This window comes from Cervus canadensis, chromosome 25 (genome assembly GCF_019320065.1).
Source record: "Cervus canadensis isolate Bull #8, Minnesota chromosome 25, ASM1932006v1, whole genome shotgun sequence".
NCBI lineage: Eukaryota > Metazoa > Chordata > Mammalia > Artiodactyla > Cervidae > Cervus > Cervus canadensis.
The window spans coordinates 2,148,456-2,165,486 of record NC_057410.1 but is presented as its reverse complement, the minus strand read 5'-3'; the positions used below and the strand labels follow the sequence as shown (position 1 = coordinate 2,165,486).

The 17,031-nt window shown below is 45.6% G+C and overlaps 1 protein-coding gene across 2 annotated transcripts in view; it reads right to left on the bottom strand.

Annotated features, from left to right (window-relative positions):
* Nucleotides 1–464: 464 nt before the first annotated feature.
* The window catches only part of OS9 (OS9 endoplasmic reticulum lectin), a 33,184-nt gene continuing 16,617 nt past the window's right edge, over nucleotides 465–17,031 (bottom strand). Inside the window, exons 6-15 of one of the 2 annotated variants that reach the window (XM_043446732.1) lie at nucleotides 5,316–5,526; nucleotides 5,099–5,200; nucleotides 4,790–4,887; nucleotides 4,539–4,590; nucleotides 3,779–3,867; nucleotides 3,286–3,561; nucleotides 2,829–3,018; nucleotides 1,793–1,957; nucleotides 1,534–1,646; nucleotides 465–1,232 (exon numbers count right to left, since the gene is read on the bottom strand). In XM_043446732.1, the coding sequence (XP_043302667.1) occupies nucleotides 1,107–1,232; nucleotides 1,534–1,646; nucleotides 1,793–1,957; nucleotides 2,829–3,018; nucleotides 3,286–3,561; nucleotides 3,779–3,867; nucleotides 4,539–4,590; nucleotides 4,790–4,887; nucleotides 5,099–5,200; nucleotides 5,316–5,526 (1,422 nt within the window). In that variant the 3' untranslated portion in view covers nucleotides 465–1,106. The remainder of the gene's footprint in view (nucleotides 1,233–1,533; nucleotides 1,647–1,792; nucleotides 1,958–2,828; nucleotides 3,019–3,285; nucleotides 3,562–3,778; nucleotides 3,868–4,538; nucleotides 4,591–4,789; nucleotides 4,888–5,098; nucleotides 5,201–5,315; nucleotides 5,527–17,031) is intronic. The other variant, XM_043446733.1, reaches the window with a different exon arrangement.

The following is a 17,031-nucleotide window of genomic DNA, read 5'->3' as shown; positions in this document are numbered from 1 at the left end:
TGGTCGTGAGGAAGAGAGGGAGGCAGCTAACCAGGCCACCAACCACTGGCAGACTCAGGAGCGGGCCTGTGTGAGTGGCAGCCGTCTCTCTGGGCATGACTGCAGCTAGAGGTCCTTTCTGGGCAGTGAAGTGGTTTGGCTGGCAGGCGTGGGGTGGAGTCTGCAGCACACTGCAGCAAGAGGACCCCCGTGGCGGGGCGACGCTGTGGGATGTGACGGGGGAGAAGGAACAGAAATGGACAGATGAGGAAAAGGAGGGAGCCTAGCACTGCAACTGCTTCAGCCCTGGCCAGGCCAGCAGGCTCTGCTCCACTGTCCCGGTCTCTTCTGCACACCCCAGATCACTGCCGCTGCCCCGACTCTGAAGCACAGGAGGGGATCAGGGCGCATGCCCTCCACCCTAGGAGAACACCAGGTCTCCTCCCTGCTGAGCCCCCCACCCCCAAAGAAAAAAAGATGGATGGTTTGATGGTCCAGTTCTTTATTTAGAAACCTGATTGTTCTAGGACATGGTAGGTGGGTCTGCAGCCTACCCTTTCCGTGGGATTGTGTCAGAGGTGGTGGGCAACTTTCTTCCCATTTTCTCAGCAATAGAGAGAAGGTGCTTCCACTCAGAAGCACAGATTTGTAGGGCACAGTGTGGGAAGGAAAAGGGGCAGGACATCTCAAGCTGATCTGGGGGAAGCAGGGAGGTGACTCTCAACAGGACTGGGGCAGGGGCGGGGGGGCCTACCTTTTAGGGCCTGCTGACCGGCCCCACTCTTCTCACTCTCCCTGCTCTACTCAAAAGATCTCAAAACACTCTTAGGGAGGGGAAAGGAACCCACGAGCTGGGGGATGACAGCAGGGGAAGCCAGGAGGGAAGGAAGAGGGTGTGGGCAGAACCAGGGGCAGCAGATCACACAGGCCTGGGAGGTCTCCAGGTCTCAGCAGTAGCAGCAGCACTTGCCCCACGACCCCTCCACACCCCAGGAGGGCCTCGGGGTCCACAGCTCACAGCTCAGCTCTCTGCTGTTTCGCCTTCAGGGCCCTGGGGGTTGTGGGGGACAGAGGCAGGGCCAGTCTAGGAAGACTCTGGACTCTTTGGCGAGCTGGCGGTGGCGGTCTCAGAAGTCAAACTCATCCAGGTCCCCGGTGCCCTCCCCGCCGGGGGAGCCCCACACCCGGCGGTAGTTGCTCTCCAGGTCTTTCTGCCGCTGCCGCTCCTTCTGGGCCTCTTCCGCTCCCTGCACCTGGGGGAAGGCCGCAGGGCGGGCTGGGAAGAGGGGATGAGCAGGGGGTGGGGGGCGGGCGGGCAGGTGTTGGGGAGGGGAGGGCAGGAGCCAGCACTCACACCGGTGACTTGCAGGGCTCTTGCTGAGGGCTCAACACCCAGAACGGATAGCCTCGTCTTACAGATGAGGAAACTGAGGCTTGGATAGAGGCGAGGCTGGGGGCTGCCTGGAGGACTCTAAACCTCACCCTCAACCCCTCAGCCTGCTGGGGGACAGGGAAGGCGGGAAGTCCAGGACTCAGGGGCGGGGTGCCTCTCACCAAGATATTGAAGAAAATCTCCTTGAGGTTTTTCGTGTCCTCATCAGTCAGCCAACGTGCATCCTCCTCAGTCCCTTCTGTCCCTGGTCGGACAATTTTGATCTCAATTTTCCCTGGAAAGGAGTGGGGTGGGCAGTGAGAGGAGAGGCCAGGGGGCAGCTCCAGTGCAGGTCCTCTGCCCCCTGGGTCCCCAGCCCCTCCACTTCCGGCAGCAAGCCCTTCCAACAGCTCTGAATCCAGCCCGCCCCCCAGGGCCCACCTTCGGCTGTGAGTCCCTCCCTCTCCAGCAGGTCTTTCACCAGCCCCTCGATTTGTTTCAGCTGTGGGTTTTCCCGTTTCATCTCGAGGACAGTCAGATCCTGATTGGGGCCTCCGTGACGGAGCTTGGTGACCCGGACCCGGACTCTGTGCTCAGGATCCTCCTCTTAGAGGGGGAGACACACAGGGAGACACAAAAGAGCGCCGTGACCCCAGGGCTGGGGGCCGGGGTGCTCGCCCCTCTCTGGCTGTCAGTTGCTTTTGGCAAGTTATTCCCTCTCAAACAGGTATGTCAGTCAGGCTTCAGAATAAATTAGGACCCATCACAACCCCCCTACCCCATTCCAACCTATAAAGCTCCCTCCACTGACTGCAGTTTCCTTTCTTCCCTCTGGACCCAGTAATTCTGCCCATCACCTACAGGAAAACTACTGTCTTCTGAAGCAAAAATCAGCGAAGTTGGGGCCTGCAGAGAAGGAGGCTGGAAGACTTTGGTTTGGACCCTATGTTGGGAGTTGAAAGACATTTCAGTGTTTATAATAGAGGTAGGAGGATGGAAGGATTTAAACTAGGACGTTAGACCTGGAACACCTGGTCTCCTGTCCCACAGGACCCGTGGGACAGACACTGGGACACAACAGGAAGGGAGTGACTCTGTCCAGGCGACTGGCTTCTGAGTAGCTGGGCTGGCCATCCCTCTCTGCCAGCCGAGGGCACGCCCTGTGCAGTCCTAGGTGACAGGAGCGTCTTTGGCCCGCACACTCACGGTCACTCATTTAATATCTACTCATCAGTCACAGGGTGCCGGCAAAGTGCTAGGCACTGGATGTACAGAAGCAAGCCAGCAAACAGCCACACCAGCGAGCCACACAGGCTCTGAAAGCTGCCTCTCAAATGGATCACTAGGAAGCAACCCGGTAAAGGGCTAGAGGTGTTGGGAAGCAGAATGGTGTTCCAGAAAGAGCGAGCGGGTGCGCGTTCTCAGAAGGGATACAGGTGACGGACCTGGCCGTCCGTTCCTGTCTGACAGTCCTCACCTGTTGGTTGAGGGGTTGGGGGAGGCTTTTTGGGGACAACCCTCCTTTTTCGGTGCTTCTTTATCAGCTCTGGGCTCTGTCTTTCCTCCAGCCTTTTGATGAGTTTGCTGAGAGTAGACGTCAGGGCCAGCATGGCCCGCTCGCGCTCTGACTCCTCCTTCAGCCCGTCTGGGTCTAGCTCTTTCTCTGTCTGGGAGGCCCAAGGTGGGGGTGGAGAGTTAGGGATCTGGGGAGTGAGGGGTCGTCCAAGCTCTACAAGGGAGTAATGACCAAGTCTCATCCTTCTCACAGATCCCCTTCCCCACCGTCCCAGCAACTAGCAGTTCAGGGCTCCTGGCTGAATGCCCCAGGCAGGTGAGGCGTGGCTCGGGTTCTCTCCCCGCCCCTCGGCCGGTCCCGCCTACCAGCGCTGGCAGTGGAGGAAGCTGGAAGCCACAGGCGGAAGAGCAGAGCTCACCTCCTGGATGATGTTCTCCAGCTCCCGCTCCATGCCAGCCTTCACCTCCGCCCGGAGCCGCTCTCGGTCTGATGGGAGCAGTATACCTTCCAGTTCCTTCTCAAATTCTCCCAGCAACTGCCGTTCATCCTCATCTTCGTCTTCATCCTCTTCATCCTCCTCCTCTTCCACCTCCTTCTGCTGTTCTGGGCCACCCTTTTCCTTCACCTCTGGTTCCCTGGAAGGGACTTCTGTAGCACTCTCTCCAGGCTGCTCCTGGTCTGCGTTTGGCTTCCCCTGGATGGGTGAGGATCAGGAGAAAGAGAGATGGCAGATGGTTGGGGTTTCCATAGGGACAAACAGTGGAGGGCGGGGCACACAGCAGGGATGTGGTTTAGTTGGGGACTCATGAGGAGTGAAGAAGTTGAGGCAGCTCTTTGGGCCCAGTTCAGGGTGTTCCGAGTACCCCCAGCAGGGAGAAAGGTTCCATCCTTCCCGGGAGCAGGGCTCACACCTTTCTTGTTCCACCCTTCAGCTCCTCTATCAATCGAATCAAGTCTGCGGGACTCCGAATGACTTTGACCTGTACGTTGTTCTGAAACTCTGAGATGGAGGAATAGGAATAGATCATAAATTAATTCTACTTTGACTTCCTAAGAAGAGGAGTTGAGGAAGCCAAGGAAGGACATGGCCCTTGGCCCCAGGAACTACCTGTCTGGTCTGAGACAGCAGCCAACACACCCCTCCCAAGAGCACTTAGGGGCCTAAGGGGGCCTCATAGGTGAAAGAGAGAAGGATGGGAACAGGCTGCCGAGTGCCCTGCTCGTCCACGTGCCACCGAGGCCTCCCTGGCAATCAGCCTGGCTTTTAGGTCCACAGAAGAGATTCTGGGGCCAAGGGCTTCTCCTCCCTGAATCCTGTTCTCCCCACAAATACAAACCCCTTTTTGTCTGCTCAGTTCCAGGGATTGTACTGTAAACTAGATTCATTCTCATTTAATCCTGTAACAGCCCTCTCACGTAGGGGTTATCGCCCACATGTTATGGGTGAGGAAATCGGGCTTAAGTGAAATTATCCAGGACTATAGAGTCAGGCAAGCAGTGGAACCACTGTGTTCTGCCATCCTCCTAGAGAAGCACTGCTGTCTCTAAAAAGGAATCTGCTGCTGGCCCGGCTGCCCAGCCTCCCTCCTAGTGTCTAGGTCTATCCCCATGCCATGCTTGCCAACCTGAAAACACACGCATGCAGACAGGAGACATGGAGCGTTCACTCACCGTCGGGAGAGGTTGGCGGTGGGTCTGTGGCTTCAAGGTTTGGTTCCTGCTCCTGATGGGGAGAAAAGGGCAGAGTCAAGTACGCAGGCTTCTGCATGCCAACCACACTCTTAAGGCACTGCCTCTGGGTATGTCCTTGCATCCCTAGGTAAAAAGAGGTCATCTCATAATGAACCTCAGCTTGAGTGGCCCTCTGACCCGAAGCCCAGGTTCAGCCTCCTCAGAGAAGTGGCCAGGAAGCTGGCTCTCACCTCGGCCTGGGTCTCCCTCTCTGAGGGCTGTTCCTCTGGCTCGTGAAGCATCTTCCAGAAATCTGATTCCTTACTGTTCTCCTTGGCTGGGCTTGCACCTAGAATACAGAAAACAAGGAGGAACCTGAAAGGAGAGGTAGGGTATGTTTCCCTCTTCTATTGTAAGGTGTTAGGGCCTGTAGTGCTCCTTCCCCCACCCCAGAAGTCAGGGCTGTGGGGCTGCTGAGGACCACACATCCCCGGGTGCCCAGGCAGTAACACTGAGGAAGAAGTGGAGGCGTGTGTCACGGGACAGGACTCAGGACCTACCTGCTGTCCTTGGTGGCACCAGCCCGGGCTTGGCCTCACTCCACGCTGCAGGGGCCGGGTCTGGCCGGCCCTCTACGGCCCTGTCTCCGCGCTGCTTTGAGTCTACCGGGAGACAGCGCGTCAGCAGGACAGGGACGGAGTCTCAGCTCTTTGATACCCGATCTTCCGCCTGTCCCTCCCTTCGTGTCTCCTTCCTCCCTTCCTCTTAATCACTCACCAGCTTGCCTCTGGATGTAGGCCATGTACTCCTCAGGCTGCAGGGCGGGGTGGCAGAGAATGGCCTGGGGAGCAGCGCTGGGTGGGGGCCGGAGGAGTGGGTGAGGGCAGAGCCGAGGAGTTCGGATGGTCAGCACGTAAGAACAGGACAAGGGCTCGTCCACTCGGTCAATGTAGTCCCCAGAGATACCAGCGCCCTCGTCACAGAGGAACTGCCAGGACGGGAGGACAGATAGTGATCACCACCAACCATCACCGTCAGTCCTTAGCACAGCTGTCTGCTCCAAGGACTCACGGTCTGTCGAGTACGGGATCTGTGTGTTGTGTATATGGTGCTACAGATGCACCATGATTGTTTCGTTGCTACGTTGGATCTGACTTTTTTGCAACCCTGTGGACTGTAGCCCGCCAGGCTCCTCTGTCCATGGGATTTCCCAGGCAAGAATACTAGAGTGGGTGGCCATTTCCTTCTGCAGGGGATCTTTCTGACCCAGGGATGGAACCCCCGTCTCCTGCACTGGCAGGCGGATTCTTTACCACTGAGCCAGCAGGGAAGCCCTTTACACGCATTAGCTCATTTAATTATCATGACAACCCAGTGAGGGAGGTCATAGTTATCTCAACTCTGTGGCTCAAGATACTGGGGTTTGATATAGTTGAGGGACTTGTTCAGGCTGACCAGCTGGTAAGTTGTAAAAATATGAATTGAACTTGGGCAACTTAACTGTAGGTAACCAGCTGATTCCTGTTTCATGTTCTTGCTTTATGTAAATACAGTATGTACATACTTACACACATTTGATATATGTTTTAAAGTGTATCTGAAATACGTATATTCTGTGTGTGTGCATGCATGTGTGTATGATTTAAAAACAGCTTCAAACAGTTCTAAGGTCTTTATATTAATCAGAAAGAGAGTAAAGACATCAATTAATGTTAGCCTTTGCTAAGTTAGGATTCACCATTGTAATTTCTGGGGCTTCCCTGGTGGCTCAGCAGTAAAGGATCCGCCTGCCAATGCAAGAGATGTGGGTTCGATCCCTGGGTCAGGAAGATCCCCTGGGGAAGGAAATGGCAACCCACTCCAGTGTTCTTGCCTGGAAATTTCATGGACAGAGGAGCCTGGCAGGACTCCGTGCGGTGGCAAAGAGTGGGACATGACTGAGCACGCACACACACTCTGTGATTTCTAAAGTGACCATTACAAGTAGACGAGAGGTCCCACTTCTGAGTGGCAGGACAAGGAGCTCTGCAGGTCCACCCCTACTGAAAGTCCATAACTGGCAAACACTTTTTTTTTGGGGGGCATTTAAAATCCCTGGAAATTTTGCTAAGGACATACAACAAATTAAGAAACATCTATTTAAGAAAATCCACTAAATCTTGAATAGTGGAAGTTTGCAATACTTGGGCCATGACCCTCCTTCTTTTCCCCCAACCCTGACTTCACATCTCAGACAGATGCTCCACTCCAGATGAGTAAGGTCCAAAAAAATGGGGCTTCTATCCCCTCAGCATCCAGTCAAGGGATATGGTATGTCACCAGAGGGGCAGGCCACCAATATTCCTCAATCCTCTCTAGTTACAAGTTGCAGAGAATAAATTCCTGCTGAATATGGTCAAGAGACTGAGGACTCCCTTCCTCCACTCAGCCCCACTCACAGGACAGTGGCTGCACCTCAGGTGCAGAAGGACAGGATTACTGGGCCTTGATCACCCTCACCACAGATCACCTAAAGGGCAGAGGTTTCACAACAGAGATGAGAACCGAGAGGACCAGAGGCTATCACCCCTACCCAGGTCTCTGCTCATAAAACAGGAGTGTCACTGACAGAACTGGGTCAGTGTCTCTGACATCAGCTCCAGAGCAGGGGCTTAGAGATTCTGCCGGGGGGGAGAGGCAATCCATTAGAACAGAAAGCTCCAAAGCTCCTTCCAAATGAACTGACTTCTTGTAAAACAGTATGAGGAAGTTTAAGCCTAAGGGCACTTTCCAAAAAATGAAAAAAATTGGTGGTAAGCACTAAAGAAGAAGCTGGTATCATCAAAAACAACCCTGGTACAGAAGCCCAAATTTAACTGGATCAGATTATGGGGCAACTTATGCCCCACATGTCAAAAATTACAGAGCAATTGGCTAGCACTTAATGAGTATGAACAGCTGGGTATGCTACCAGCAGAGGCAGACAGATTGAGACGGCCACAGGGGGCCGTGCTGACTCGCCAGCACCCACGGTGGCGGTGGGCATGCCCGCGGCTGTGCCCTCAGAGGGGTGACATCAGTGGCTTCACACGGCAGGAGGAGTAGGCCTCATTAAAACAGCCCAGCCAAGTCACGGAGGAAACAAGCAAATGACCACAACAAGTCTCATGGTGGAGGCCAAGAATCAATATCCAGACTTGCCCCAATATGTTACCTAAAATGTATTTTAGGTATATTTTAATATATTTTTGTTCACTTTTCAATAAAAAAATTATGAGATATGCAAAGAAACAAAGTGTGACCCATACACAGGAAAAAAGCAGGCAACAGAAAATGCCTGTGAGAGGATACAGATGTTAGATTTCAGAGAGAAACGTTTTGAAGTCACTATGATAAATCCAAAGAGCTAAAAATTTAAATCATGTAAAGTATGTTCTCCTATAATTAAAAAAGATACATGCACCCCCTATGTTCACAGCAACACTATTTACAAAAACCAAAACATGCAAACAACCTCAATGGCCACTGACAGACCACTGGATAAAGAACGTGTGGTGCGTGTACACTGGGCTCCTGCTCAGCTGCGAAAAAGAATGAACTAACGGCATCCGCAGCAACATGGATGGGCCTCTAGAGATTATCGTACTAAGTGAGGTAAGTCAGAGAAAGACAAATACCTTATTATGTCACTTACATCAATCTAAAGTATGATGCAAATGAACTTATCTATGAAACAGAAATTGACTCACAGACATAGAGAACGGACTTGTGATTGCCAAGGGGGAAAGGAGGTGAAGAAGAGAAAGACTGGAAGTTTGGGGTTAGCAGATGCGAAAGTGAAAGTTGATCAGTCATATCCGAGTCTTTGTGACCCCATGGACTATATAGCCTGCCTGGCTCCTCTGCCAATGGAATTCTCCAGCCAGAATACTGGAGTGGGTAGCCATTCCCTTCTCCAGGGGATCTTCCCAACTCAGGGATCAAACCCAGGTTTCCCACATTTCAGGTGGATTCTTTACTGTCTGAGCCACAAGGGAAGCCCAAGCAGATGCAAACTATTATATGTAGAATGGATAAATAAGGTCCTACTGTATAGCCCAGAGAACTATATTCAATATCCCGTGATAAACCATAATGGAAAAGAATATGAAAAAGAATGTATATATATGTATAACTGAATCACTTTACTGTATAGCAGAAATTAATACATTGTAAATAAATTATATTTCAATAAAATACATTTTTTAAAAAACAGGGACAAAGTATGTTCTCTAACCACAGTGTAATATTAGAAATTAATAACAAAGAAATCTGGGGAATTCATAAATATGTAGAAATTAACACTCCTAAGTAACCAATGGCTCAAGGAAATAACAAAAAAATTAGAAAATACTGAGATGAATGAAAACACAATGAAGACATAATTTATCAAAACTTATGGATGCAGCTAAAGCAGTGCTTAGAAGAAAACTTTTACCTGTAAAGTATAAAGAAGAAGAAAGATATCAAATCCATCACCTGAACGTCCACTTTGAAACTAGAAAAGGAAGAGCAAACTAAACCCAAAGCAAGCAGAGGGAAAGAAATAATACAGATTAGAAAAGAAATGAATGAAATAGAGAACAGAAAAATAATAGAGAAAATAAACTAAAAGTTAATTTTTGAAAAGATCAATAAAAGTGACAAAACTTTAGTTAGACTGATCAAGGAAAAAAGAGAAGACTCAAGTTGGTACAATTGAAAATGAAAGAAGGAACATTGCTACCAACCTTCCAGATGTAAAAGGGGCTGTAAAAGAATACCATGGTCACCTATGTGCCAATAAATCAGATAACTCAGATGAAATGGACAAATTTCTAGAAAGACACAAAATACAAAAACTGACTAAAGAAGAAAAAATCTGAATTAGACCAGTAACAATTAAAGAGGTTAAATTAGTACTTAAAAACAACTTCCCACACAGGGAAGCTTGGGTCAAATGGGTCTACTGATGAATTTTACCAAACATTTAAAACATAAAAATTCCAACTGGTCTCAAACTCGTCAGAAAAAATAGAAGAGGAGGGGCTTCCCTGGTGGCCCAGTGACTTGTACTTCCAACCAGGAGGCACAGGCTTGATCGCTGGTCAAGGAAACAGACCCCACATGCCGCAGTAAGAGTCTGCTTGCCACAACTAAACATCCTGCACGCTGCAACTAGAAGATCCTGCATGCCTGGCATAGACAGACAGATAAATAATGCCTTCCCTGGCGGCCCAGTGGTTAAGAACCCACCTGCCCGTGCAAGGACATGGGTTCAATTCCTGGTCCGGGAAGATTCCACACGCTGCAGGGCAACTAAGCCCGTGTGCCACGACTCCTGCGACTGAGCTCGAGAGTTGATGCTCTGCAACAAGAGAAGTCCGGGCACCAAACTAGAGGGGAGCGCCTGCTCTTTACAACCAGAGAAAGTCCACGCACAGCAACAAAGACAGTGCAACCAAAAATAAATAATGTTTTAAAATAAATAAATATTAAAAAAAAAAAACCAAAACACAAAAAACATAAGAAGAGAAAACACTTCCCAACTCATTCTATGAGACCAGGGAATTCCCTAAACCAATGATGTTTCCATTTAAAAAATAAATTTAAAATGTAATATTATAAAAACAATAGCTAACTATTCTTTAACATCCACTATTTCAAAGGCAAAAAACAAAACAAAAAACCCCAAAACTACAAAACATTGCTGAAATAAATTAAAGATTTAAATGGAAAGATATCCAAGTTCACAGATTATAAGACTTAATATTGTGAAGATGGTAATACTCCCCAAATTGATCTTCAGATTTAACTGTAATCTCCATCAAAATTTCAGGTGCCTTCTTTGCAGAAGTTATGTTCCTAAAATTCACATGAAAATTTAAGGAACTCCACATAGCCAAAACAATCTTGAAGAATAGGATTGGATTTCAAATCGTACTTATGGATTTCAAAGCTTGCTACAAAGCTACAATATCAAGACACTGTGATACTAACGTAAGTATACAGACCAATGAAACAGAACTGAGTCCAGAAATTACCTTCACTATTATCCCCTTTCAGTAAGGTTACCACGATGATTCAATGGGAGTTGTCTTTTCAACAAATGATGCTAAGTCAAAAGGATATCTACAAGCAAAACAATGAAGTTTGACTCCTACTTCATACCATACATAAAAATTAACTCCCATTGGATCAAAGACCTAAAGGTAAAACTATAAAGCTCTCAGAAGGAAACATAAGTGTAAGTCTTCTTAGCCTTAAATGAGGCAATGATTTGTTAGGCACAATATCAAGAGCACAAGTAACAAAAGGAAAAAAATCCATCAAAATTAAAGGCCTCTGTGTCGTAAAGGACACCACCAAGAATGTGAAACGACAATCCACAGAATGGGAGAAAATATTTGCAAATCATATATCTGATAGGGAACTTGTATCTAGAACATACAAAGAAGTTTTACAACTCAATAATAAAACGACAATGCAATTTTCAAATGGGTGAAAGATCTGAATAGACATTTCTCTAAAGAAAAAAGACAAATTGCTAATACGCCCCTGAAAAGATGCTCCACATTGTTAACCATCAGGAAATGCAAATCAAAACTACAATGAGATGCCACCTCATAGTCGCTAGGAAGGCTACAGTCAAAAAGATGAAAAACAGGGTGTCACTGGTGGTCTAGTGGTTAAGAATCCACCTGCCAATGCAGAGGACACAGGTTCAGTCCCTGGTCTGGGAAGATCCCACATGCCGAGGAGCAACTAAGCCACAGCTACTGACCCAGCAATCTAGAACCCAAGAGCCACAATAACAGCCCATGTCCTATAACTACTGACCCAGCAATCTAGAACCCAAGAGCCACAATCATTGACCCACCTCCCGCAACTACTGAAGCCCGCCACAAGAGGAGACGCCTCAGTGAGGAGACCGCGTACTGCTACGATGACCCAGTGTGGTCAAAAATAAAACAAAATTCATTAATTAATTTTTAAAAAGATGAAAAAACAAGTGTTGATGAGGATGTGGAGAAATTCAAACTCTCACCCACCACTTGTGGGATTATATAATAAAACAATGGGACTGTTTCAGAAAAAGTCTGGCAATTAAACATAGAATTTAATGAAAGTCTGGCAATCTAAAAATATTAAAGTCTGGCAATTTAATATAGAATTACCATATGATCCAGCAATTCTATTCCTTGGTATATACCGAAAGAAAAAAAGCACACAAAAACCTGTTCACATATGTTAAAAGCACTGTTGTTCATAATAGCCAAAAAGTGCAAACAACCCAAGTGTTCACCAACTGATGAATGAATTGATAGAATGTGGAATGTTATTTGGCAATAAAATGTAAAGCGGTACGGGTACACGCTACACACAGGTGACTCTTGTTCACAGGATAAATGAAAGAAGCCAGATACAAAAGGTCACACATTATACACATCCCATCTACAGGGTGAAAGAGGAGAGGTGGTCTGGAGCGGTGGATGGGGTGGGGAGTGGAGGTGGAATAGAAAGTAGCTGCTCAGGGGCAGAGGATTTCTTCCAGGGCGATGACAATGGTCTACAACTGACTGTGCTGATGGCGGCACACCTCTGAATACATGAAAAAACCACTGAGATACACCCTGAATTGTGTGCTCGGTGACTGATATCTCCATAAATGTGTGATTTTAGAAAATAAAGAGAGCAAAACTTCCCACTGAGATGAGAGACAAGTGTCATCATTAAGATAAACCAAAAGCAAGGAAGGACACAAAAAGTGGGACAAAGGAAAGCATAAAATAAAATGTTAGACACAAGTCCAAATATATACGCACACACATATATAAATGGCTAAAAATGTTTTAAATACAAGTACGTGCTATTTGGAGACACACTTAAAACATAAGAATATAGAAAATGCAAAAACAAAAGGATGAAAAAAATCAGTAAACATAACTCACTGAAAGCCATTACCGCTGTGTTATCACACCGGAGACTTAAAATAAAAAAATTACTAATATAGAGGTCAATTCATAATGTGAAAACATTCAATTTATGAGGGATAATAATTCAAATTGTCTGTAATTCTTTATCTTCCTTGTCTGTCGCTCCCAAAGAGACGAGGCATTTTTGTCTCGTGTTCTGTTGAAATATGTCTAGCAACTAGAACAGTTCCTGGCACATAGAAGCACTTAATAAACATTTGCTGAATCAATTGATATGTAGCCCCAAGATACAAAAAGCAACAGCTGACAGAATAATGACGAATAAATTGAAAGAATAATAAGTAAAAACAGACAAATCCATAATTATAGTGGGAGACAGATCAGTAAGGATACAAAAGATTTGAACAGCATGACCTAAAAGACATACAGAAAACATCGTGCCTCCCAGTAGAGGACATGTTCTTTTCAAACACAAAGAACCATTCATAGACACTGACATACACTGTACTGTACCCGTCTCACCAAATTTGAAAGGACTCAAATTTAATGGTATAACCATGAAAGTCTACGTAACTATGAGATATATCTATATATGTAAGATAATCAGGGAAACTTGAAATGATTGACTATTTGGTGATAAGAAATGATGGTTAATTTTTTTAGTGTGATATAGTACTGTGGTTGTATTTTTAAAAGAGCTCTAGTCTTTTAGGGATAACACAGAAATATTTAAGGATGAAATGAGATGATGCCTGCAATCTGCTTTCAAATAAGCTGGGAGTCAAAGTATAGTGCATGGAGGTGGCAAGGGGATAGATGAAACGAGACTAGCCATATTGGCTGAAGCCAGATGATACACAGGGAAGTCACTGGACAATTCTGTTTTTATGTTTCTCATTTTCTGTAACAGAAAGTTTTTACAGACAATCTTTAAATATATATCACCTGCACCCAGCAATTATACTTTCAAGATATAGTTACACGTACACAAATGTATAATAGAATTATCTTCTGTAATGACAAAAAGTAGGAGGGAAATGAGTTTAAGCATACAGTGACGGTGACAAAATGATAGAACATTCATACGATGGAATATTATGGAAACATGAAAACAAAGAATAAAGTTCTAGATGTACTGCCCCTGAAAGATCGCTAAGAATTATTGTCAAGATGTATAAAAATAAGGTGGTACAAAGAATTTTTACATTGTATGTTTAAAAAAAAGGGGGAACAGGAAATAAAAATCTCTATTCACAACTGCTTTTAAACACACAAGAAAGGCTGGAAGGCTACAGAATGATACGAGCAGGGTTACTGGGTGCTGGGGAGGGCGTGATGGGAAATGAGCAGGTGGCAGCTAAGTTTGGGAGGGGAAACTTTTATCGCACACCTTTATACTTTCTGGGTTTTGAGTTATGGGAGAGTATTATCAATTTGAAAATTAGATTAAAAAACTTAAAATAGCCTCATAAAACTGTAACATATTTGGAGTAGTAACTGGAGAGAAATTTATAAGAGATGTAAAAGAGGAAAAGCTGGAAATGCGTTAAGTACTCAAGAAATTAGGGGGAGGAAAGCAAATTAAAGCTGAAAAAAGTAGAAGGAAGGAAAAGAATGATTAGCCTGGAAATAAATACAATGGAAAACAAATATGATACAGAAGCTCAACGGAGCTGAAATTAGTTCTTGGAAAAGTCTAATAAAACTGACCAGCCTCCCGAGACTGACCAGTAACAAAACCTGTTGCTGCTGTTAGTCACTCAGTCATGTCCAACTCTTTGAGACCCTATGGACTGTTGCCTGCCAGGCTCCTCTGTCCATGGGATTCTGCCATTTCCATTTCCAGGGGATCTTCCCCACCCAGGGACTGAATCTGCATCTCCTGCTTGGCAGCTGGATTCTTTACCACTGAGCCACTTGGGAAGCCCCATACTTCCTTTAGCATTTTTCAAACTCATTACGCTCCAGGGTTCTCCCTAAGTATGCATTCTGGTGTGATATACTCTAATAGCTGTTTTATGGACAAAGGATTTCCACATTCATACATTCGTAAGGTCTCTCCTCTGTGTGAATTCTCAGGTGTACTCCAAGAGCTGAATTTTGGGTAAAAGCCTTCCCACATTCACTACACTCACAGGGCTTCTCTCCTGTGTGAATTCTCTGGTGTGCACTAAGATGTGACTTCTGGGGAGCAGGTCTTCCACCCCCCACTGCATTTTTAGGATTTTACACCTATGTGAATTCTCTGATGTACTCTGAGGACGGAATTACATGCAAAAGGAATAACCTGAAAAAAGGAACCTAATTACTGATGCTACAACAGTTAGAACTGGACATGGAACAACAGATTGGTTCTAAATAGAAAAAGGAGTATGTCAAGGCTGTATATTGTCACCCTGCTTATTTAACTTATATGCAGAGTACATCATGAGAAACGCTGGGCAGGATGAGGCACAAGCTGGAATCAAGATTGCCGGGAGAAATATCAATAACCTCAGATATGCAGATGACACCACCCTTATGGCAGAAAGTGAAGAGGAACTAAAGAGCCTCTTGGTGAAAGTGAAAGAGGAGAATGAAAAAGTTGGCTTAAAGCTCAACATTCAGAAAACTAAGATCATGGCATCCAGTCCCGTCACTTCATGGCAAATAGATGGGGAAACAGTGAAAACATTGGCTGACTTCATTTTGGGGGGCTCCAAAATCACTGCAGATGGTGACTGCAGCCATGAAATTAAAAGACACTTACTCCTTGGAAGGAAAGTTATGACCAACCTAGACAGCATATTAAAAAGCAGAGACATTACTTTGCCAACAAAGGTCCATCTAATCAAGGCTATGGTTTTTCCAGCAGTCATGTATGGATGTGAGAGTTGAACTATAAAGAAAGGTGAGTGCCGAAGAATTGATGCTTTTGAACTGTGGTGTTGGAGAAGATTCTTGAGAGTCCCTTGGACTGCAAGGAGATCCAACCAGTCCATCCTAAAGGAGATCAGCCCTGGGTGTTCATTGGAGGAACTGATGCTGAAGCTGAAACTCCAATACTTTGGCCACCTGATGCAAAGAACTGACTTATTTGAAAAGACCCTGATGCTGGGAAAGATTGAGGGCAGGAGGAGAAGGGGGTGACAGAGGATGAGATGGTTGGATGGCATCACCAACTCAGTGGACAAGGGTTTGGGTGGACTCTGGGAGCTGGTGATGGACAGGGAGGCCTGGCATGCTGCGGTTCATGGGGTCGCAAAGAGTTGGACATGACTGAGCGACTGAGCGACTGAACTGAACTGAAGTGACAGAGATGAGAACAGAAGGAAATAGGCAACTTTATACCAAGAAATCGGAAAAATGAGACAAACTAGACAGATTCCTAGAAAATACACTAAAACTGACCCAAGTAGAAATAAAAAAACTTTGAATATTCCTAAAACTAGTAAAATAAATGAATCATAAGTAAAAATCTTCCTACAAAGAAAACCTAGACCAAGATGATTTTCCAGGTGAATTCAAGCAAACATGTAAGAATAAAAAATTACAGTCTTACACAATCTTCAGAATATAGTAAAAGTGAACATTTTTAAACTGATTTTTTGAAGCTAGCTTAACCTTGTCTAAAGCATGATAAGGACAGTACTGGAAGGAAAAACTAAGGTCAGTCTCTCTTAGGAGATATTTACAAGATCCTTAAAAACATCACAAACTGAGTCCAACAAGATAAAAAAAGGATACTCAAAGATAATACATGTGAACTTCCCTGGTGGTCCAGTGGTTGAGAATCCACCCACCAACACAGGGACAGGGGTTTGAGTCCTGGTCCGAGAAGATTCCACCTGCCCTGGGGCAACTGGGCCTGTGCTCCACGACTAGAGAGTCGCCCGACTCCTCGAAACTAGAGAAGAGCCAGCATGCAGCAACAAAGACCCAGTGCATCCAGAAATAAATAACTAATAGTATTTTTAAAAAGATATTTTTAAAACTAGATGCATCTCAGGAAAGCAAAATTGGTTTAACATTGGAAAATCGATAAATAACTTAATGTCAAATCACAGACACAGAGAACAAACTGGTGGTTATCAGTGGGGTGATGAAAGCGGCAGAGCAATATAGGGGCAGAGGATTAAGAGGTACAAACTATAACGTATAAAATAAACCACAAGGGTGTACTGAACAACACAGGGAACAGAGCCAATATTTTATAATAACTATAAATGGAGTATAACCTTTAAAAATTGTGAATCATTATACTGTACACTGTAATTTACATAATTCATAATCAACTATACTTCAATTAAAAATTTTGGGGGGGTTTGGAGGGCGGCTTAAGAGGGAGGGGATATATACACATATATAGCTGATTCGCTCTGCTTCACAGCAGAAATTAACACTGTAAAGCAATTATATTCCAATTAATTTTTTAAAATTTTTAAAAAATTAGAGCAAAAAAAATATCTCTGAGTGTAGAAAAGAAGCTAACAATGGTTACCTTTCTATGGGGATAGAAACAGAGTGATGAGGGGAAAGTGTGTTAAGACTTTTCTCCGTACACTTTGTAAAGCATTTCT